At 45.8% G+C, this 24,573-nt stretch overlaps 1 protein-coding gene across 2 annotated transcripts; it reads left to right on the forward strand.

Moving 5' to 3' along the window:
• SHOX2 (SHOX homeobox 2) lies at positions 1-13,943 on the forward strand. 2 transcript variants are annotated; one of them, XM_063131466.1, is made up of 5 exons: positions 1-286; positions 3,822-4,030; positions 9,588-9,645; positions 9,932-10,020; positions 13,650-13,943. In XM_063131466.1, the coding sequence occupies exons 1-5, from the start codon at positions 1-3 to the stop codon at positions 13,941-13,943; spliced, it is 936 nt and encodes a 311-aa protein (XP_062987536.1). The 2 variants fall into 2 exon arrangements, with proteins under 2 accessions (XP_062987536.1, XP_062987537.1); XM_063131467.1 differs by having other exon boundaries at positions 13,686-13,943.
• The last annotated feature ends 10,630 nt before the right edge of the window (positions 13,944-24,573 follow it).

Here is a 24,573-nt window from a genome sequence, read left to right on the forward strand (position 1 = left end):
ATGGAAGAACTTACCGCTTTTGTTTCCAAGTCGTTTGATCAGAAAGTGAAAGAGAAAAAGGAGCTCATCACCTACCGGGAGGTTCTGGAGAGCGGACCTGTCAGGGGAGCCAAGGAGTCCGGAGGCTCGGGCGAGCCCGGGCGGGAGGAAAGCAACAGCCCGGCGGCCCGGGTGGCTGCAGGAGGCGGCGGCGGAGGAGGAGGAGGAGGGCGATCGCCGGTCCGAGAACTGGACATGGGCGCCGTCGACCGGAGCAGGGACGCGGGCACTCCCAAACTCAGCGAAGGTAAGCAGCCCTGCTCGGGCGCGCAGGCGGCTGAGCGAACAGATCTGGGCTGGGGCGGGGGCGGGGGTGGCTGGGGGGCGGCGGATCCGGGCCAGGGACGCGCGGGCGCTTTTGCTCCCGGAGCCCCACCGCAAACGCGCGCCGCGTCCGGATGGAACTTGCGAGAGAATGAATGGAGGCGCCGAGCGCGAGAGCGCGTTCGGGGATCCAGCGCCGGGATCCAGGATGCCGGAGGTCTCCTCGGTGGGGAAGGAGACGCAGTCAAACGAAAAGGAGGCTTGCCTTCCTGCCCGCCCGCCCGCCCTTTCAAAGCGGCAGGTCGATGTTGGTTGTTTCTTCTTCTTTTAAACAAATAAAGGGAAAAGGGGAAAGGCACCGCTTGGTAGCCACTGCTCCAATCCAGGTCGCCAAGGATAGGATGTTGACACTTATTATTACACATCTTTTAGGGTTGGGGTTCTCCTTCTCCTTGATCCCTTCTCCCCGACAGAGGCGAGGATCTAAGATCACAGGCGCTGGCCGGCCCTGTTTAGGCAAGCTCTCGCCTGCTTTCACGGATTCTCTCTGTGTGTTTTCTCTCCCCGAGTAAACGGCAAGACTAAAAGATGTACTGTAAGGATTTGCGTTGGGCTGTTCTGAAGATGGGGGCAGGTTTTTGAATCCGGGCGAGTCTTTATTTCTTTTCTGTAAGTAATATTCTTAATGCAGGAGTCCGGTGTACATTGATTTAAGTTGCGTTGACTTTTCCTGACCCAGTTAGTCAAAAAGACTATTACATCCCGAGATCTATCTATATATCTATCCAAATATTGTAAACAGATAATTAATTTGCAGCTACCAGACGATTCCCCTCCCCCTATTTATAATGTTTGTGTGTGATGGTAAGAAATTCGAAGTCAAATAAATTGATCTATGTTTAAGGCGGCTTGAAGACTTTCCGAATATGATTCAAAGTTTGAAAGACGGTCCTTGTTTGTTTAGGAATGGAAGAGTCCAATGTTGTGCATGCTAACAGTAAGGAGGTTATATTTTACATATTTCTCTCTCTCTCCAACTGCGTTTAAATAAGTCCTGATTAAGCGTCTTAAAAGCACAGACGCTTTATAGTAATTCTATTTAAAACCACCACCACCAATCTATTACATCCTTAGCAATGTTAGGGGTACACACACAACAAACAGTGCTGAAATCAAAGCGACGGGCACCTCTTTTCTGATTCGACTTTTTCTACTCTTTAAGATTTGTATTTCTATTGTAGTGTAGAAAGGGGAAAGATATTGGGGACCGGGAAGAGAAATAAATGAAAATACTCTCTGCAAAATATCTCCTCCTGTTTGCTTATTCAAAGGGCCCCGTGGCTTTCAAGTATAATATTTGAATATCTGCTTGTGGTTTGTGAATGCGGATGTCATATTCGGTGTGTGTGTGTATTTCAACTCTTTTGTTCAACGAAAGTAGCTCTTTCCAGATCCGAACTGGACTGAAGACATCATCCGGAAATGATTTAATAAACAAATTCTGCTTATGATTAGAGAGAAAGGCAGCGACAATAAACAAACTTTGCGTTTGCCGTGGGCAAATACAATCGGGGAAGCTGGGGGGCGGTGGTTTGTAGGTTAGGAAATCCCCCCGCAGAGTGAATGAACAGCGTCACTCCGCCACGTTTACACGTAGCGAGGGAAACTGGGGCCTGGTATCAGAAGTGAAGTGCGCGTTTGGAGGGGTGGGGGGAAGGATAATAATTGTAGGTGCCGGAGATAGCATGATGAAGGCCGACACCGTAATTATAATCGATAGACAGGCATCTTATAGGGTAATATAAATCCCAAGGTCTCTGCCTCGAAGGGCGTGCAGACAGGGAGCGGCAGGATAGCAGATGGGGTGTCACACTTGCGTGTGTGTGCACAATAAAAGGTAAACACGCTTTTAAAAAAGAACTGGATCAAGACCAGTCGTTGTGATCATCCTGTGGTTGAAGGATCAAGATCCCTTGTTCTGTCTGCACCGCCTACGGTGTAATTCTGTGCATATCTATTACTCGGGAGTCAGTCTAATGCGAATGACTCCGAGGAAAGCGTGTCTAGGATTGCAGCCTTGGCACAGGAAGTCTGCGTTGAATCCCCACCACCACACACGGGCGGATCGCGCGTGTCAAATCCCCCGCCGACACCTGCTGCTGTGATTTCGAAAAGGTCCAACCTGAAAAGCCAGCGGCGTGGCTGTCAAGACAGAAGTAGAAAGGGGTCCCCCCTCCCCTGCAGTTTCTGTGGGCCATTTTGTCAGGGCTTTGGCAAGGGCAGGATTCGCACTGCGTCCGATCTCCGAGGGATGGGGGCGCGGGGGAGGGAACCTTTCCATCCTTGGCTATTTCGCGGGAGGGGGGGGTGAGGCGGAAGGTGGGGCAGACAAGCTTGTGTCTTGTTGTCCAGAACTGGCGTGGGGAAGTCGGAGGTGGTGACACACATCCCCCTTCGTCATGCGACGACCCTGGATTTCTTAGGACATCTCGCTTCACTTCCACCCCTAATAAACAACAACCAGACGGAGCAAAAGATGCTCTGTGGCCTCTTCTGCTCGAGTTAAACCATCGCTGTCAAAGCCCCCAGCCAGCCGCTGGCACGATGGAGAGGCGATTCTGGGTGGCTTTAAATGAAGTCTTTGGAGATTTAAACTTTTCTCTTTTGATTGACCTGGGAACTGTGGCCAGAGAAAGCAATGGGCCGACTCCGGATCAAATGGCCCTTAAACTGACGCACGCTCCAGATCCAATTTGAGATCGGGGCGTTAGGCTGAGAACTAGCTGGAGTCCTTTGAAATCAGGGATGAATTCCTAAAAGAGTGGCTGGGAAGGGCAGAGCAACCCCATGGGCTTCCAGGCGACTTACTTGCGTGTAACGGGGCTTGGATCCGGTCGTAGGGCTGCGATCTTACAAAGCCCGTTTCCTTGGGGGTTGGACCCAAAGTCAGTCTAACTTAACTCCATACATTTCAGCGACTCTGCGCTAAGTAGGGCCAACCTCGGGTAAAGCCCTTGAACCCAGCGGGACTTACCTCCGAGTAGACAGGCCTTGGATTGTACCGCAAGACACAATCCTACGCGTGCTTCTCCAGAAGTGAGTCCCGCTGCGTCCAGGACGTGCGTTTAGGGTTGCGGCTTGGGATCCTTTGAAATCTAGGGGATTTATTGGATCTTGCGGGGGTGGCGGGATCCGAAGCAAGGCCAGCCCGAGCACGCCTGCACCCTTCGCGGATCAAGCAGGCACGAGCTTCCGGGGAGCTCTGATCTGGTCCCCAATCCGCCTTTGCCTATGGAGCCCATCAGCCTCGACACGGTTACGAGAGGTGACCTTTGAGCATTTCATTGATCCCTGCCGCTCCTCCTCCCCCCTCCCCCCCCGTCTCTTCTCTTTCACTTAAGGTAAAAACACAAGCCTAGAGACCCAGTTCAGAAGACGGCCTGGTGTGTTCCGGGGCTACTGGTCACCGCTTTGGCCTTTGCCTGCTGCGCCTGACCCGAGTTTTCTTTCTTGCCCAGTTTCCCCAGAGCTGAAGGAGCGCAAAGACGATGCCAAAGTGATGGAGGACGAAGGGCAGACGAAGATCAAGCAGCGGAGGAGCCGGACCAATTTCACCCTGGAGCAGCTGAACGAGCTGGAGCGGCTTTTCGACGAGACCCACTATCCGGATGCCTTCATGAGGGAGGAGCTCAGCCAGAGGCTGGGACTGTCCGAGGCCCGAGTACAGGTGAGAACGGGAACCCGTTCCGGACGGCTCTCTGCTGGCCGCGGGGTGGAGGGAGGTGGCGAGCCGGATGCTGGACAGAGACCTTAATGCGGCTTCCCTGCCCCGGGAAACGAGGAGCGTGCTTTTGTTCCGGAGTAATTCCCACGGAGCCGCAACCCCTTGGACTCCGTGGGACTTAATTCTGAACCGAGGATCACGCTCTCCCCCAGCAAGCAGGTGAGTCTCAGAAGGGTGGATTTTCCTCTTGCCACTGATGTTGGCATTTGGACATTGGGTTCCGAGGGAGGCCAGTCTCCTGGACCCTGAACTTGGGAAAGAAGTGGCCATGAAAGGCAAATGGGGGCTTCCACAAAAAGGGAGTGACCAGCGAATTGTTAGTGGGTCTGGGTCGAAAGTAGTAGCGGTTCTGAGTGATAGAATGCCTGCGTCCTTTCAGCCTGATCCCAAAGATGCCTTAGTTGGGAAGAAATCCCAGCTACTACAGTGGGAATTATTTTTTAGTTGGTTTGCTGAGGGCTGTGGTCTTTACAGATTATATTTTGTTTCAATAGGTTCACCCATATTGCGTTGTGCTGTCCAGCCACATTGTACTCCATGCTCAGTTTATTCTGGTTCATTATGGCTATTATTATTATTGGCTGTATTATTTTATATTGTGAGCAACAACAACAAAAAGGTCCCTGCCCTAAGAAGCCTACAGTCTCAAATTGGAACAGTGGGGAGAAAATGCATGAAGTGGATCTAGTGAATAGGTCTCGAAAGTCTGTGTGTAAAATGTGGTTGGCAAGACTTTATTACAGTTCCAGTTTCTACAACTTTGGTTTCTTAATATGTCAAATCAAAGCTTTTTCACCTGAAATATATAGGGTCAGTGTTGTAGACAATAGTTCAGCATCTCCCTACCTTTAAGCATTGATCCTGACTCAGTTAAAGAGAGGGGGAGAAAGAGAGAAAACAGACGGATGTATGAATTAACTTTATAGGGAGGCTGACTAATAAACGAAATTGGGAGTTCCTAAAGTGTACACATTTACAGTCCATTTTCTCTTTTAAAAGGGGAAGTAATTAAAAAAATCTCGAGGGAGCAGAGAAAGGCAACCCGAAGGAACAGAGAGACACAGAGCTTGGCTCGTGCAGTTGGATTTCAAAGAGCTGCTTGGAGACCATCTCCCCCCCCACCCCTCTCTCAATACATTCCAGATATATCTAGGGATCTTTCAGGCTTCGATTCCAAAGGCTTGTCAAGGTGGCAGTCGGTGGAACAGCCCAGCCCGCCCACCCACCCCCAGTGTCACCTAAGGGAGGAGAATAGAAAAGAAAAAGAATTTTGTTCAGAAAGACGCCTGCTAGCCAGAGGCCAGGCCACCAGTCGATTGGGAGCAAAAAGCCAGGAGTCCCTGTTCCAGCACTGTTTCCATGGGGGCTTCTTTGTGTGAACACATGGAGCAGTTTTAGACCCCCAAACATCTGCAGCTGTGAGCAGAGCCCTTGCTTGTAACAGATACGTCCCCCTCCATCTTTGTGCTCGTTGGCTGCCATCTGCACGAAACGGGGCTCCAGTTCTTACAGGCTTTCTCTGTATCTTGTAATCGGATAAAGGCAGAAACTGAACAGTCACGTTGGAGGAAGGGTGGAAAAAAAAGGGTGGTGGTGGTGGTGGGAAGCTAGTATATTTGAAAGACATCATAGCCTAGAGAAAGAGCAAGCTCCCTTTTTGCTCCTCTCTGCTTTTCTATTTGTCTCCACCTTTTAAATCACACACACACACCCATAATACTTAGTCCCCGAACTGATCTGTGGAAAGAAAGGAGGAAAAAATTAAAGGGCAGTGATTCCTACGGAGGGAGGGTTGCTTCGCTCAACAAAAGAATAACTAGTGCCCAGTATAATCCATACAGAATAACTTCTAGAGATTTGCATAGATTATACTCTCGCTCCTTTTAAATGGCCCCGGAAAATGCTTCGCTTGTGATTTGGTTTTAAACTTTGCTTCCTGGCTCTCCTTGGCAGATGGTGGAAAGAAGAGCCTGGAAGTCAGGAGGGGGAGGCTGAAAACCCAACCACGCGATCCCTTCCCAAGCACGTTTACTCTCGGAAGTAAATACCGTCGATTTCGGTGCGACTTACTTTTGAGTAAGCACTGTTTAGGAATACAGTCTAAACAGCCCGCTTTCAGGCCTGTTTTCTTAGTAAACCTGCACAGGATTGACTTCATGGTTGTGATGCTAGTCAAATCGATCTGGGGGCAAGTCCCATTGCATTAGATGGAACTTGAATCCAGGTAAGATTGCAACAAGCTAACTCAATCCTGTGCAGGTTTCCTGGGACCTATGCTCACGGGGTTTTGTGCGAGGAAACTGTGGTTGGGATGGCAACCTCAGGATGCAATCCTATACACGTTTAGATGGGGAAAAAGTCCTACAACTCCCAGCATTCCCCAGCCAGCACGGCTGGCTGCGAATGTTAGGAGTTGTAGGACTTTTTTCTGTCTAAACAATGCATAGGATTGCACCTGTAGTCTGTGATCCTAAACACACTTACTTGCAAGTCCCATTGAACAAAGCAACATCATTTACACCCCAGTCACATTCATAGGATCTGGCTATATGTCTATTTCCTTGGAAGAAAACTCCTGCACAATAAATGCCTCAATATGTTTAGTGTGTGCAGGCGCTAGTTTGCCTGTGGTTAATTATAAGATCTGGATATGTAGATGTTGACAGGTTATGCTCACACTTATTTATTCATTTTAAAATAGGATCCCAATAAGGATTCTTTTCCCTCACTGCCTTCCTCCTTTTTGTGTCTTGGGGAATGATCACATGATAGAACCTTTGAGATGGAAAACCTCTCTCTTTTGCTCTAAAAAAATAAAAATAAGGTTACAATCCCACCAATTTAAAATACTTTTAAGTCTTACTTATTTCAGTGGTAGAGATGTGAAAGTGTAGTATTGAAATAATTAGGGTTAACTGCATGATCCTTTGCTGTTTTACTCAAATGCAAGTCCTTTTGAGTTCAATGGCATTTACTCCCAAGTAAGTCCTATTGAAATCAATGGGAATGAACTAGGATCAGGCCTGCCCAAATGCATCCAGGCCCCAAAGTTTTAACCTCATTTCTTCTGAGGGGAATGGGTCCAACTTTTGCCACTGATCTTAAACTTTTCCCCATTTCCAATAGTCAACGTATCATCTTGCCTGTTGTGCCACTTTCTTTCTTTCTTTTTTCTATGGGAGCAAATTAGATTATCATAATAATGAGACAATTATTCCGCTTCTGTGTTACACTCCACTGCACAGAGGAAGAGAGAATTTCTCAACTTCTTTGTAGTCAAGCTTTTATGACAGTAATTACCCCCCCAAAAGTGAGTCATTAAACGCTTTGGTGTTTCGTTTTTCTTGAAGATAAAGCTAATTAATATTACAGCGTTTTAATGAGCGCATTCTTCTTGGGTTTTATTGTGCAAACATTTAAACCCCTTTATCACAAGTTTCAGCATTAGATAGCACCGAGAGGTTGGTGGGTGGGGGGGCCTACCCCAAAGATGAAACGGGCCTGGGAAAGTAATTGAGCAAGAACCAGGACAGGCGACAGCAGTCCATCTTCTAGAGAGTTGTGCTCTTCTTAAGTCTGGAGCGATTCTAAGCGGAGCTCACGCAAAGTTCAGCCATTTGCTCCATTTCCTTCCTGATCCAGTCTAGGTGTATTCCTTGCAAGTTAGCCCAGTTTTAAATATTACTGCTGGAATCTATTTCTTAGGATCAGAAGGAGAGGTTGCAGACAACTGAATATATTTCCATTGAGTTAAAAACAAAAAAATAAACCAAGAAAGACTGCTCTGGAGTAAGTTCAGTGCATTTCTGAAAAAGGGAAGCTTTTCAGAATTCTGCATTCAGAAATGTAGTTTTCTTTCAGAAACGGATTGTAATAATCAACAGATTTGCCTAAAACGGCACAATCTAGCTAAAGTTCAGTCCTTTTAACTCCCCTTGATTTACCTTAAAGGTTATTAAGCACTTGCAATCCTATAAATGTCGACTCAAAAAGTAAGTCCCATTCAGTTCAGTGGGGCTTATTCCCAGGACACTGTGTACAGGAGAGCACAGTCTAAATCTCTCCCTGGGAAAACAATGGGATTTACAGCAGCAGCCTTAAGCACAACTACTCAGACATAAGTGCCACTGAGTTCTATAGGATTTACTCCCAAGTAAGTGTGTATATTATGTTCTGCATAGGATTGCAGCCTTAGAAGTGCTTAACTTGGCTGAGCTGTGCCTCACTTTTATTCCCAAAAGATGTAAATCCAATTGCTTTTACTGATCATTACTTCTAAGTGAGGGTGCAATTTATGCAGAGTTACTGGGGGATACCTATGTAGTGGAAGTGGGACTAACTTCCATATAAATATGCATAATTTTGGGCTGCATTTATATTTAGGTTTAAAGCCTAAAGTGGTACTGAATGGGGAAAGATGAAAAGACAATTCATAAAATAATTTTCAAGTAGATTTGTTTTGGATTGGGATTTCCAGAGAGGGATTGAGAAAATTAGGTAGGTATTGTTTATGAATTTTCACTAGTTTACTGATTCACCTTCATGGTGAGAGAGGAAAAGAGAGGAAAAGAACGTTAGGGTACTAATTCTAAATGAATCAAAACCTCGAAATGTGGGAGATATGTACTCCAAATAACTTGATTGCAAGAAGTATTTGAAATTGGGATGTCCTTCTCAAAATGGGGGCGGGGCTCAATGTGCAATTCAGAATTGTTAATGAGTTTGAAATTTGGTACAAAGATAGCCCAAGTCATTCTCATTATTAGAAGTTTCTGAAAGGGAAATGTTAACAACTTTTTCCCTAGAAAGTGGGCCTGAGAATTGTACCTCTCCTACTTTCTGGAGGATATCAAAAAAGCTGAAATATGGAATTGTATCCAGTATTAGTTTAATTTAAGTCCCATTCACTTAAGCCCTAAGTAGGACTAACCTTAGATACAATCCATGATATCTATGCATCTCCCTTCCACACCCCCAGGACACTTTGGTTAACAGAATATTTTGAAAGAGATAAATTTGTTTCCTCTTAGAATGGGGAAGGAAAGAGGTGTAAGTCATAAAATAGTTAATGAACGTCCAGCACACAAACAAAGCTGAATTTTGGCTAGCAGAACTAGATTTTCTAAATGGCTAGTAAACTCTGAAGATTCAACCTCTCTGTATCAAACAGTGCAATCCCACGCATGCCTATAGAAATAAATCTTACTGAATTTAGTGGGGCTTACTCCTAGGGAAGTATGTATAGGATTGCACAAAGTTTATATCTTAATAGAGGTCAGCATACAGAGTGAGCCAAGCCACACATTGGGTGAATTTTTCAGAGGTGGTGGAGATTCTGTGGGGTGCAGGCTTCTGGCAGCAACCAGGAAGAAACAAGTATTTCGGCTTGCAGAACACAAGTTTTATTTACGGGTAATAAACATGGATAAAGATGCCACTGTGTGTATATATAGATGTGGCTTTGTATTGAGCTTGTCCCCCGCTTTCCCTGTCTGCCTAGGTATGGTTTCAGAACAGAAGAGCTAAATGTAGAAAGCAAGAAAATCAGCTACATAAAGGTATGTGGAAATTAAACAACAGTGCATGAGACATTCTGGGCATTTGGGGCCTTATTTTGACTAGTCCGAGAGCTATAGTTGTCTATGTTTAACACTGCAATCCTTTGCACATTTACCTGGAGTAAGTCCCATTGGACATAGTGGGACTGACTACTGAGTAAACCTGATGTATTGGATTGCACTGTTAAAAGCTGTTTTAAGAGATACTATAAGAGCGAAGGGTGTATCCCCGCTATCCCCTGCATTTCTGCTTGATTTCTGATCGTTCCCTACCTCTTTCTTTCAGGGGTTCTCATAGGAGCAGCCAGTCAGTTTGAAGCCTGCCGAGTTGCCCCCTACGTGAACGTTGGTGCTTTGCGGATGCCTTTCCAGCAGGCAAGTACAATGGGAACTGCTGGTACCATCTTTAGAAAGGCACAAAACTTAGAAGAATGGCCTTTGCTTGCTCTGTGAGTGTTTTGGGTGGAACAGGCCGTTCTCTTTCACGAGACATAATCAGGTGCTGTCAGCCCCTTTCCTAATACTTGGCCTCTAATATACAATATATAATAATATATTTTAAATAAATTGCTTCCTGATGGTTTGGGACGTGGTGGTGGTGAGAATTGGGTGTGTGTGTGTGTGTGTGTTTTCCCTGCATGTTTAAACACCCTGCTCCTTAACACACCTGCAGTTTGACCTGATCCTATGCACGTTTTCTCAGAAATAAGCTCCACTGAGCTCAGTGGGATTTAACTGCCATGTAAGTATGCACGGGATTGCAAGTTTTTAAATGGGCCTTACTACTAAATATGATGATTTGTTTTGTTGTAAGGGTTCAACCCTTACTTGGAATTAAGGAGTAGTTAGGATTGGGATTATTCAATCAGCTGTCTAGAAATAGGCTAAAGCTGTATTTGTGAAGCCCGAGATGGATGGATATGTAACTGGTTTTACTCATAGGAGTAACACACATTGCATTATGGACATCAATTTATTTCAGTGGGACTTCTAATTAATGGCTTTTAGGGTAAAATCCTACACATGTTTAGGCAGAAAAAGTCCTGCAACTCCCATGCTGTAAATTATAGGACTTTTTTCTGTTTACACATGGAGGATTGTGCCCTTAGAATGTGTTGGACCCGGAAAATCCAGTGGGTGCTTCTCCCACATCTTTAATGAATTCATTGCACTCAGCTTAAGAGAAAGCTATATACATCAGGCTTATTGACATTAGTGGTGTCTTAAAGTGCTCTAGGTTGCACATACCCATTATTTGGTGGTAAGCAACTCACTGTCTCTCAAGCTTTAGTCCTGTACACATGGAATTTAGCAGAGCCTACTTCTGGCTAAACATGCATAGGCCTGGGGTTTCATGCCTCATGTGTAGAATAAGATGTTCTCAGCTGTGAAATGGGGATAAGGGGGAAGACTAGACTGGGCCTAGTGAAGAAGGCCTGTCTCCATGAAAACAAAAGACAGCTGCAACAAGAACTGGTGCAAACCTGATCTCCAATTGTGGATGGTGATAACACCACAAAGATCATGCCAGAGTTGACTAAGAGTGATAGAGAATTAAGAGGAAAGGAGCAAGATAAAGTAGGTCTCCCTGTCTTTTTCCCACAGACCTGGTGCAATCAAGAGCTGCAGTCAATGGAATTTAAGCTGCTTAAATGTTTGCAGGATTGTAGCCAAGGTCTGTGGGTGTAGAGGTTGGCGGTACAGCAGAGACAGACCATGCATTTTTCCCTTTCCTGATTTTTTAAATAGAGCTTAAGGCAGGATCATTGCTTCCCTTGTCTTCATATGGTGTAGACAGATGGTCAAGCAAAAGCATTTAGAGAAATATACTTAGAGTGGATGGATGGGGGAAGTCAAGTAAACTCAGAAGGCAATCAAGCACATTCACTAGAAAACAAGAGCCTACCTTAAGTGTGGAGGGAGAGAAGAGGGTTTAGCAGGGATGTAGCCAATTAGCCTGTATTGCTTATGGTTAGCCAACTAGCACATGAAAGCAGCTGGCAGAAACCACAAGCATAAAATAGAATCAGTCAGCAAATGATGTCAACCCTCTGCCAATCCCAAAGCAGGAGTTCCGGGACTAGTGCATGCAACAAGCCCAGGCAGCCAGTACACAAAACTGACCAATCTATGCAAGAGATAGCCACCTAGTCAGTACAGTGAAAGAGACAGCACACGAAACCAGCCAGCCAAAGCACACCACTGCACAACCAGCTACCCAACCTACTACTGAAAACTCACAAGGTTACACAATGTAACTAGCTAGTGTATTTAACCAAACTGTCAACCAGACTAGCCACAAAGAGCCAAGGATCCATCAGGAAAAGAAAGAGATGCATAATTTCCCAAATGAAAAAGTGCTAGGTAAGGGATTAAGCTTGCATGGGAGAAACATCTTGTGACCTGGAAGTCTTTCCTAAAATCCCAAACGTATGGTGGTGAGGGATGATACTCAGCAAGTTTAGAGGATTAGTGCTGTCATTTGCTTAGGGATTAAGATGAGCTAAAATTTAAGCCTGTTGCTAAAGAGTCCTCAGTTCTAGAACATGGGCAGTGCTTCTGAGCATGGCCAAATGTCTCTATTACTGAGGAACTACAGCAAGTCGTGGGATGCTTGGGATGATCAAACTTAAGGGTATTTAGGGCAGCCTTTTCTAGGAAGTAGTCCATGTCTTTAAAAGTGGTATGGAAGCCTGGATAGAAGCTACATTTTGTGGCCTAATCCTGCTGCACCCTAATCCTAAATGTGTGTCTGTTGGCTGTGATTACTCAGGACCAAGACAAAGGCCTTCTGCATATGTTCAGGGGCCTGTTTTAAGGAAGGCCTCAGGTATTTCGGAGCTCAGCCAAGTGCTGTGAGAGCACTTTTGGAACCGTGCCATATATTTTAAATGCTCTTACTGTGCATAGTTAGTGCTTTTCCAAATGTGATGACTTGGATGTTTGTAGGTAGTTTAGAGGTTTTGCCCATTTATTTATTTATTTTGCTGCAACCCGCCTGGGCCCAGTTGGTGTTATGTAAATTAAAAGCACCTTACATGCTAAAGGCACCTACTTGGGATTAAGCCACACTAAACACTGTGCCTGTTTGACTTCTGAGTAAGCATGCCTAGGATCAGGCTGCACAAACACATCCAAAATAAATTTACAGCAAAATACTATGCATGTCAGAAGTAAGACCGCTGCATTCCCAGTTAAGTGTGTATTAACTCCCTGGCAGACTTGTGCACCTGAAGTTCATTCCCTCGTTTTGTAAGTAATTAACTTGCAGCCATGTTCCAGTTATGGGCAAAAAGGTAGTGGTGGGGATAAAGGAAGTCTCAATCCTTGATTCCCCTAAATTTTAGCTAAACCATGTCCTCTTATACCCTTACACCAGGGATGGGCGATCTGTGGTCTTCAAGGCATTTCTGCTTACAAGTCTCACAATCCCTCACCATTGCCTAGACTGGCTAGGGTTGATGGATGGTGCAGGCAAGATAAATCAGGAGGGGAGGGGCACAAGATGCCCACCCCTGCCTTAAATTCTCCAAAAGGAAGCGATGGCTTTCTGGCTCCCTGTAATTGAAGCACTGAAGCATTCACCCCACTGAATTCAAGGAGCCTTACTCCCTACTACTGCTTTTCTCAGCCTGATGTTTTGGACTCCATCAGCCAGCATGGCCAATGCTCAGGAACGCTGGGAGTTGTAGCCCAAAACTACACCAGGTATGGGCAGGCTAAGGGTAAAGTCCAAAGTAGGCCCATTGAAATGAATGGGACTTCAGTAGGCAAGACTAACTCACACCCCATTCATATCAGTGGCTCCACTTTGAGCTTTACGTTGGATTTCCCACAAGTCAGCAATTCGGTGGGAGGAAAGTAAGTCCCATAGAAATGAGTGGGTCTTACTTCCGAGTAGACCTGCGCTTGACGGCTGGCAAAGCCCCTCGAGGCGCTGCGGGGAGGGCGTCCGGCGGCCGTTTAATGCTCTTGTCTTTCTCCACTCTCGTTACACCTTTTAGGATAGTCATTGCAACGTGACGCCCTTGTCCTTTCAGGTGCAGGCGCAGCTGCAGCTGGACAGCGCCGTGGCGCACGCGCACCACCACCTCCACCCGCACCTGGCCGCGCACGCGCCCTACATGATGTTCCCGGCGCCGCCCTTCGGCCTGCCCTTGGCCACGCTGGCCGCCGAGTCCGCCTCGGCCGCTTCGGTGGTGGCCGCGGCCGCGGCGGCCAAGACCACCAGCAAGAACTCCAGCATCGCCGACCTCAGACTCAAAGCCAAAAAGCACGCGGCGGCGCTGGGCCTGTGACTCTTCCTCCCCGCCGGGCACGTTGCAATCCCACCGCCAGCCGAGACGGGCGCCGGCGGAGCTCTGGGGAGGAGCCGCCCGCCTCGGGGACTTCCGCCGCCGCCGCCTCGGCCTGCTCCGCCCCGGTGCGATCTGCCCTGAACACAGACCCGCCTTGACTCGCCCAGAGAGGGTCCGGGTCGAACTTTTTTTGGTTCTCTCGGTCCTGAGCGACTTAAAATGTGAAAGACAAAAGACAAAATGAGCACCCCGGAGGGGGGGGGGAAACAGACAGACAGACACCCACCCCCGGGTGTTCACCGGGACGAAATGACTATAGACACAGCAGGCGATCAACCGGGGCGAAAAATAAAAGAAACGGTTTGATTCCGCGTGCTCCCCCTCCCTCCCTCCCTTTTTAAATGGAGGGGAGGGACCCCTTCTACTACTGCTAAGAATAATACTAATGCTAAGGAGAAGAAAGCGAGCGACTCAGAAACTGAAGGGAAGAGAGATGCTTATTTAAAGAATTAGATGAAATAGATACGCAGCTGGGAAGTTCACAGGTTTTGAAACTGACCTTTTTCTGCGGAAGTTCACTTTAATATGAGAAATTTGATAAGAGAGGCGGGCCCTCCTTTCACGATGCATCAGATACTTGAGTTTTCACAGCCGCAGTCTGGAAACGGAGACGAGAAGGAAAGAAGAATTTTAAAATGGGCGGGGCGGGGAATAATAATTTAACGAAATGGTGGGGTGGGGAGGGGAGAGAAAGAGACACACACGATTATTTCTCTTCCGATTTCTAATGGAAAACTGATCGGGATACTTCTGCTAGTAGAGTTCCGGGTCTGCATGTATTTGGGTTTTCTTTTTTTCTTTCTTGGAGTCCCTTCGGACCATTTGCACTTCACCTTAATCTTTGGGAGAACAACGATCGACACACAAAATAAGGTCATCTAGCTGAATTTGGGGTTTCTCAAAGAGGGACAGAGAGAGAGAGGAAGGAAGACCCCCTCCACATACACTTAGGCTACAATCTTATACATGTTTAGACAGAAAAAGAAGCCCTACAGCTCTGGCTGCGATATGCTGGGAGCTGTAGGACTTCCCCCGCCCCCTGCCAAAACACCCCTAAGATCGCGCCTTTAAATGTTAAGGCCCCAGTACAGAGAAATTGTACGTTCAGATCCTACGCAGAATTGGGCGCGCCTAAACCCATTGAGACCTATGGGTTGAAAGGAGGCACGCATCCTTAATAAAATTGCAGCTATAGTAGCGTTGACGGCTGCGATCCTTTGCACCTTTACTTAGGAATAAATTATATTTAACACCGTGATTTACTTTCTAGTAAACGTGCCTAAGATTTGTCGATTTTGAAGGCACTTATAACGTCCCACGGTTTTACTACCACTCCCTCCCTCTTTATTGTTTTTGCCAGCATCTAGTTTGGCCTGATGCGGGGGCTGGCCTGGGGGGTGGGCGCCCCCTAATTTTTGTAACGTTTTGGCTGGTGACATTTTGTAACGTTACAGTCGATTTTAGATTCCCCCCCCCCCCGCGCGCACCGTTTTACGGGAAAACAGGTCTACCAAATTTGTTCGTATCGTATTTAACAGAGGACTCCATATCACAGCCACGTACAAGTCCATTTGAAATCAATGGAATGTATGTTAGCCATGACTGATTGTTGACTTTTCAAACTCTGCCTGGACCAGGGCTTCAAGGTTTTTGGACTGTCTGATCTCTAGCCCTGTAAACAAATAAGCAAACAAGCTTATTTGCCAGTAAGAAAATTTTTTCTTCCTCCTTTCTCTCTCTGTTTACGATGAAGATTGCATCCAACGCCTTCTACAATGCCACTTTCGAATAACGACAGCATTGAGGTGGGTGGGGGAAAAGGGTGTTGATAACCACATTTATTTTGGCTATAATAACTGGTGAGTTGATAGTTCTGTCAAACTTCTCCATCCGATCTCATAAAGGTCTATTCATTCCCGTGATCTTGTGATATTATCTATTTTATTTTCCTTTCCGAAAGGCATATATAGCTACAATCTCTGAGGGACTCGTCCACTTAAAGCTTTCGAAAGTTGGGTGCGCTTTTGCCAAGAAAATGAGGGGGGAGGGAGAAGGGAGAGGAGAAAAGAGGAATCTCTTTGCAAGTTGAACTCTGCTAGGAACAGAGCTTTGTAATTATTTGTTCTCCATGAAAACAAAACAAAAAATTATTTATATTGACCGTATTTTTTCTAGTGTATTTTAAGTTATTGAGGAGGGGGAAAGAAAAGAGGAAAGGAAAAAAAAAGTCCGAGAAAAATATGCTGTTACTTCATTTACATGTTGTTGTCAGCACGATCTATTTTGTTCCACTCAGGTTTGCTTCGCTTTTGTTCGCTCATTGTTGACGTCACAATTTTCAATAAGTGCCAAGTTATGGATTAAGACACTTTGCAATCTATTGAATGGAAAAAAAGAGAGTAAAATTTTAGCTGATGGTTTCGCATAACTTCTGTTCCTGTTCCTATTAAATCAGTAGTGCCATTCTACCTTTTTCTTATTTATTTATCTCCCCTCCTTGCGTTCTTTGGATCGCCCCCCTTGCGCTCTGCGTCTCTCTCTGTGTCTAATCCTTATGGAGTTTGCATGCTTCTTTCTGCATATTTTAAAGGGCAAGCAATCTATCAAACACCCACTGTTAGGTCCTTCATTTCTTTTATTACCACTCTTAAATTTTGATGCTGTGTACAATCTCATCTGAATGCTGCATTGAAAAAAAAAAGAGATGGAAAAAAAATTAAGCACAATTTAAGGGCTCTTCAACTATTTTTTAAAAGACTTACAGTGCAATCCTATAGAAGTAAATCTGACAGATCCTATGCACGGTTACTCCCCAGTAACTGTGCATAGGATTGCAGCCTTTCCTGAGAATCAGTCCTACTGAACTCCCTGGAACCAATACTAATAGGGATGGTCCACAAGTCTTTTAACAGCCGAATCCTATGCATGTCTACTCAGAAGAAAGTCCCATTGATTTAAATGGGGCTAACTCCCAGGTGAATGAATATAGGATTGCTGCCTCAGGCTGCAGTCTTAAACTCAGTAATTAGGGAGTCAGACCCATTGAACACAGTGGGATTTATTGCCGAGTAAACATGGTTAGGATTGCGCTGTAAAACATGAATTCTCTTCTGGCAGTACGGATTGAGGAAAGTGTAATAACGACAGCGATTTTCCGCATGAAAAACGCGCACGGATCTGGGTGTGTGTGTGTGTGTGGACAGGTGTTTGTGATAGTATTTATCTTGCTATCATACACTAAGAGTTGTTATCTTTGATTCTAATCGCACCGAATGTAACAATAAAAGTTCCCCTGTTCCGCTTCGGGACACTTGATACAGTGTGTTCCTAAACTCACTTTACTCGGGAAGAAATCTCGTTGAACTCAGTGGCAGTAGGTAGCGAGTAAAAACGGATAATAGGATCCATTCGCGGGAGACATTGCGATTGGAAACTCAAACCTATAAAGTTTACTGGGGGGAAATACCCACTGCGTTGAACTCGGGACTTATTTTCTGGGAACCGTGGGTTACAATCGCAGCCTTCTGCACTCCATGAAATGTTGGAAGCTGTCGTCCGACACCCATTTATTTGGATTTAAGCCGCACTGAATTCAGTGGCGTTTAAGGAGAAAATGCACAAGGCCGGGCTGGCAGGCTGCAATCCCACTAGGATCAATGGGTTATATCTAACCTTAGAGTAGACCCATTGCAATGGATGGGTCTTAAGTTAGGTTAGCATAGTATGCAACCGTACAGCTCTTGCTATATTCCTTTAAAACTGTACTGAAACTCCGGAAGCTTACTCCCAGGTAACCAGAGTTAAGAACCAGGATGCCAGTCCCTTTGATTTTCTCGGGGGCTTTTAGGCTTCAGTACAACTGAAGCACACTCATTGGAAGTGACAAGGAAGTGGAACTCAATTCGGAGTAGATATAGGATTGCACTGCACCACAAACCTAATTTCTCTGGATTGCAGCAGAGTTTGACCGTCCCATACCATACACGTTTCATAGGTAAATCCCGAAGGCTTCTATGGAGACTGGCTGAATAAATTCGGGTAGGATGCCTTCTTCTTCTCCTCCTTCTGGTCTGTCAAACTCTTTTCAAACGCCAGCCAGGACAGGCACGTCTCTTTCCGCCAATTCTAACAATAGCCCCACTTCGCAGATCAGAGGAAATGTAACTTGTTCCGTCAGACCGAAGCATGTAACTTTGGTGCAATTGACGGTTAAGACCAACCAGAGACTGCTTAGACTGAAATCCTTGTGCCCAGTTACTTGGGAGTAAGTCCCATTGAACTCCATGGGGCTTACTTCCGAGTAGACATGATTAGGATTACAGTACGACTAATAGGGAAAGTCCTCTCTGAAATCAGTCCGGCTGCCCTGGAAGCCAGCTTCTGGGTGGGCTGATGGCTAATTTTGATCTTGGCCTGCAGTGCCAATCGGCTCAAATCGAGGCAAACTGGCTTGTCAATAAAGTCGTCGAATATATAACGGGTTGCTGCTAGAGTGATTCACGATTGGAATAATGACAATCGCAATAGTCATGGCTTCGAATTGATGTTCTTAAAGCTAGAACGATTTTTGGAGAGGGGGGACGGGACCCAGAATGTTTTGGAACGTGAGCGGTGCCGTGTAGACAAGCACCCCCTCACCCACAAGCCTCCAGCTCAATCCCAAAGAGCCAGTCGGAGGTGAGGCTTACTCGCCTGCGGTTACTACACCGACTTCTGGCCCCCAAAGACGATGCCACAGAGAGCTAAGGAGGGAGACAGGCAGGCATCTCTGTCTGCCCTAAATCGGTTTCACTTGCGGGGCGGAGCGAAGCTTCCCTGTCGGTGCTGGCGTGCTGCTGTGTGGGGTTTTGCTTTTAGTTGTAGAGGAGCCTAAAAGAGCCAGGAGGACTCCCGGTGGCGTTGCGCTGTCAGAAGAACTAAACTCCCTTGGCTGTGTGATCTTCCCGGGAGGAGAAGGCCGAATCGGATTCACTGGAAAAGTGGGGCAGGGCGGGGTGGGGCGGGGCATGTGTGTGTGTGTGTGGGGGGGCGCACACCACTTCTTCTTGCCTAATTGACTTCTCTGTATCCTGATATTGGAGCTCGATCTCTATCCATGCATCCCCTCATTAGGTTTGCCTTTCATGCCATCGCAATGGGAGTGAGCCAACAGCCAACCCTTGGTCTGTGTCTTTCGTGCTCTAAGCAAATTGGGTGGAAGTGAATGTTCTATGGCAGCCTTCCCCAATCTGGGGCCCTCCAGATGTGTTGGATTGCAACTTCCATAATCCCCCAGCCAGTTGTCGTCCAACACATCTGCAGGGCACCAGGCTGGACAAGGCTGTTCCATGGATCTCTCTCTCTTGCACCTCACAAGCCTGACGTCCAGCTTTCTCTCTTTTAATTTTCTTCATTCTTTGTTTCTTAATATATTGTTTTTACCTGGACGTGGCTTGGAGTTCGTCAAAACGCTGCCGCGCCCGTTGGTTGTGTATTCTCTGAGGAATGAATTAGAACATTGTACCATGTACATTGATGGTGCTATATAAATAAATAAATAAATAAATAAATAAATAAATAAATAATAATAATAATAATAATAGAAGCAAAAGGAACCGCGCGAACTCGGTGGTCCCAACCCAAAACACCTCGACGTGCGTGGGAGAAAGGCCCCTAGAGTTCAACCAAGGGAGTGTGGATCGGATTCCGGACTGGGTTGTTTTGTTTTTACTGCCCGCTAACTCCATGGGACCGACTCTCAACTAAGTGTGGACAGGATCAAGCCTGCTGCAACTGCAATCCTAATAAGAACGATTTACACGAAACTAAGACCAATCCACTGCAATCGACGGGGCTGTCTTCAAATAAAATGTGGGATTGGGATGCTATTTGTAGGACCCATTGAAATGAATGGAATTTAAGTTAGTCATGACTAAGAAGAACCATGCGGGATCGGTCCAAGGGTCCATCTAGTCCAACACTCCGTTCACACAGTAGCCACCCAGCTGTCGACCAGGAACCCACAAGCAGGACATGGGTGCAATAGCACCCTCCTGCCCATGTTCCCCAGCAACTGGCGTATATAGGGCTTACTGCCTCTGATACTGGAAGTTTCATTCCTTTCAATGGGTCGACTCTACCAGGGTCCCAAAAATATGGCAACAAACTCAATGTGCAGCACTTCTTACAGTGCAATCCTAGGCACGTTTACTGAGAAGCGAGGTCCATTGAGTTAAGTGGAGCTTGCAAGAGCTCGCACCTAGAACCCTATCCCGAACATTATCTACTCGGAAGGAAGCCCCTTTGTGTTCAATGTGCTTAGGATTGCACCCAGTGTCCTTGATTTGAATGGGAGGGAGCTAAGTACGTCCTTAACATTGCCATTGGAATCAATAGGGCTAAAAGGTGTGCACCTGTGCCTGGGCACTGATTTTAACGATTCACCCCATCTTGATCTGTTCCTTCCTAAAATTAACAGTGCTTCCGTGCAATGAGATTAGGGCTAGGATGTGGATTTGGAGTCTTTTACTTCAAGGCGAGAGTGCTTCTGCAGCTGTTCAGTGGTGCGAATTCGGTCTGAGCCGTCCCCTTTCTAAACGCTGGAACTGACAGATTTTCAAGGAACGCATCGGAATGCCTCGTTTCATGAGAAGTCGCTGAATTAACTCCTCTTATGTAAATACGTTTTAAGGCTGCAGTTTAATTAAAAACGTTTAAAAACAGTCTGAGCGAGCAATCCTATGCACACTTACATAGCTCCATTGAATGCAATGGGACTTACTCTGGAATAATTCAGTCAACTATAATTAGGGTGACCCTATGGAAAGGAGGACAGGGCTCCTGTATCTTTAACAGTTGTACAGAAAAGGGAATTTCAGCAGGTGTCATTTGTATGCATGCAGCCCCTGGTGAAATTCCCTCTTCATTACAACTGTTAAAGCTGCAGGAGCCTTGCCCTCTTTTGTAACTGGTCAAGAGGACAGGGCTCCTGCAACTTTAACTGTTGTGATGAAGAAGGAATTTCACCAGGTGCTGCTTGCATACAAATGACACCTGCTGAAATCCCCTTTTCTATGCAATTATTAAAGATACAGGAGCCCTGTCCTCCTTTCCATAGGGTCACCCCAACTATAATACTGCACAGGTTTCCTTGAGGGTAAGTTCCATTCAGTGGGAGATGGTGGGAAACCGTTACCCCTTTTGGTCATCATCTCTCTTCTGTGCCCCACTCCTCCAAATTAAGAGAGCATGAAAGCTATGTGGCTTTTGAGAATGACACGAACTGAGGAGCTCATGACACTGAAGAACACCAAATCAAAGTTCAAACGGTGGTGAGGGTGCGGGTGGTCCCGGTTGGATCCCCACCTTTGCCTTGAGATTCTCCAAAGCAACGAATCCCGCTTTCTGGGTGCTTTGGCGTTTGGAGCATCCTCGAGAGCACCAAAATCATCTCAAAAGCGGTCCACAACCAAAGGACTTACACTGAAATCCAGGATGATTTGGGGCTCTGGTCTTGAATAGTGAAACCAATTGTGGGGTGGGTGGAGGTTCCCCATTGTTGTTGTTTTTTGGGGGTGGGTGGGGGAGTTTGAGCCCCACAGGGAAAGGTGTCAGTGACTGAATACGACAGGAGAGCCGTTTTAAGGCGCAATTCTGTGCGTGTTTAGACAGAAAAACATGCTTCCACTCTCAGCATTCCATAGCCAGGACACCCCCACACCCCTACCGTCTAAACAGACACAGGACTGCACTCCAAAACGTCTTCGCTGCTGCGCATAGTGGATCCTGCAGCTGGAGAGACTTTTGAAAAAAAGGACCATCCAGGGCTCTTGGAATTTTAACTTCAGCAGGATCTACACTACTGCTTTAAAACAGTTTATAACAGTAGTGACAACTATTGAGGCCCAGGACACACTCCCTATACATTCTTCAAAACGTTTTCAAAGTGTCATATCCTGCTTAGTGTAGATCTGGCTGTCACAGCCTGTCCTGCGTCTTCAATTTAAAATGTTTTAAAGGAGCTAAGTTTACGGCTGCGATCTTTAGGGTTCTTGCCCATTCTGCTCTTATTCAGTTTGGTGTAGTTTGATCTACAAGAAGTTGCTTTTGTGAACTTCTGGCTTCACATGCCCTGTCCACTTTCCTACCCAATGGGCATCCAAGTAAGAAATTGGGAGAGAAAAATGGGGCTCAGTTTGCAAGACAAGATGGAGTTTGAAATGATTCTTGCCTTTGGGAGTTTGTGGACATCCCTCAGAATAACTTAGGGCTCCATCGTCTTCCTAAGAAACCCAAATCTGCCCCCTTCCCCACACACAGACACACAAAGGAAGGGAGATACTAGATATTTTATACAAAGAACAAGCAAAGCAAAGGGAGTAGTGTTGACCAAAAGAACAGTTCCAAAATTCAGTCCCAATTTATAAAAAGCAGGTGTGTGTGCAGGGCTGGATTTACGTACAAGCTAAACAAGCTAAAGCTTAGGGCCTCACATTATGAGGGGCTTCGCCTCAGAAAGAAAGAAAAAAACGTTTACAACATTGCTCCTGGGAAACCATAAACATCATACAAAATGAAGACCTCTTCAGAAGGGGGAATAGAGCTTTGTGGTTGGGGTCAGTCTAAATTATCTCCAGAGGTACCTTACTCAGTGCCTCTGATCACAAAGAGATTGAGGATTTCCCCCAACTCTGTTACTCTTGAAGTTATATGACTATCAAATTCCGTTTAATTGTCCAGCCCATATTTTGCATTTAAAATTTGGATTATTTGTTGAAGAGGGAAGGGCCTCACTCATGTTATAGTTTAGGGTCACCACAAGTTTAAATCCGGCCCTGTGTGTGTGTGTGGAACAGTTGTTGGTGATGCCCTCCCCCTCAATCCCAAACTTTATGGTGAATTCACAGTGGGGAGAAGAGGTCTGTAATCATTCAAAGTAGGCACTGTGATGTGGTGGATTCAGGAGCTGTCCCTAGGGTTGCTGGGAGCAAGAAAGAGGGAATTGCTGGCTTCCTCTTTTGGAATTATAAAACCCAGTTATTACACAGAAGTATTTCCATCCTAGATCCATTTTATTTGTGGACCACACAGAGAAACTACGTGGTCTTTATGAGGTAATTTTAGATGCTGTACTAGATGGTTGTTTTTTTTAAGTGTCAATTGAAGTCAAATTGGGCAGCTTTACCTAGTTGTTGGAGGGAATGACCCCCTCAGAAAATAAAGTCCCAGCTTCAGATAGTGTAAAATTCTCTTCTGCAGCTTCAGGTGTGACCTGTAACCATCACTTGACCTGCAGAACCTGAGTGTCTGCAGACACCTCCTCTCTCACTTCATCTTGGGATTCTGAACATGAAGACATGGTGACTTCACCATCAAGTCAGGGTTTTTTGGCCCTCAATACCTCCTGATGCCAAACCTGCTTTTGGTAACATCTTGCCTGCTAAAGAGATCTGGAGAGCTCAAAAGATTGCACAATTTTGTGATTCTTTGGTTAGGCAAATAAAGGTATTACACCAATGCAGATATTTTATATGGCCATTTGATTATAATAAATATGCAACCATTCAAAATGCTTCTATGTAGACAAGGTATATGGTTATGGTTGGGAGGGGGGAATGTAAAGGAACATGGCACACCTGCTCTGCCTTGCCATCCATGTCTTTGTCACATGTTAGTAGGGTGACCATATGGAAAGGAGGACAGGGCTCCTGTATCTAACAGTTGTATAGAAAAGGGAATTTCAGCAGGTGTCATTTGTATGCATGCAACACCTGGTGAAATTCCTTCTTCATCACAACAGTGAAAGCTGCAGGAGCCCTGCCCTCTTTTGTATCTGGTCAAGAAGGCACCGTTCCTGCAGCTTTCACTATTGCAATGAAGAAATTTCACCAGGTGCTGCATGCATACAAATGACACCTGCTGAAATTCCCTTTTCGATGCAACTGTTATCATGAGCCCTGTCCTTTTCATATGGTCATCCTACGATGTTAGCAGGTTTGGTAGACCTTCGCATCCTCCCAATCAGTGTGGGCAAAAAGTTGGTTTCCCCCTTTAAACATAGATTTATAGCTGACATGGGGATTGTAATCAGCATTAGTGATTGTAGATATGAAAGCCAGGATGATGCTTATTTCAGATTAATTAATTCTTGATTCAAACTCCTCCCTTTTAATTAGTCCTACTTTGGCATGCTTCCATAATCACTACACAGGGTATGCTTTCCTAATATCTTCCTCTCCCCTCTTAAGTCCCTTTTTACTTTGGGAAGTGCCTACCTGTCTCCCTACTCCTCTGAATTGAAGAACGTAGAAAGCTGACTTATATCAGGTCAGAACACAAACCTACCCCTGAGCTACAGTTCTTCACCAAATTAAAAGGAAACCCAAATTAAATACCCTCTCCAATCACCCATGTCCCTTCCCTCTAATATAGCCTTTCTTTTAGTGGTTTTAAAAAGGTAGGACTGATACACCACTAAGTCCCGTGTTTCAAGAGTCAACAAAGTTCTGTGATTGTGCCAAAGCACATATGAATCTTATACAGAGTCAGAGGATTGGTCTGTACCAGTACTGTGCACTCTCTAAGGTTTCAG

This window comes from Elgaria multicarinata, chromosome 8 (genome assembly GCF_023053635.1).
Source record: "Elgaria multicarinata webbii isolate HBS135686 ecotype San Diego chromosome 8, rElgMul1.1.pri, whole genome shotgun sequence".
In the NCBI taxonomy this organism is placed as follows: Eukaryota; Metazoa; Chordata; class Lepidosauria; order Squamata; family Anguidae; genus Elgaria; species Elgaria multicarinata.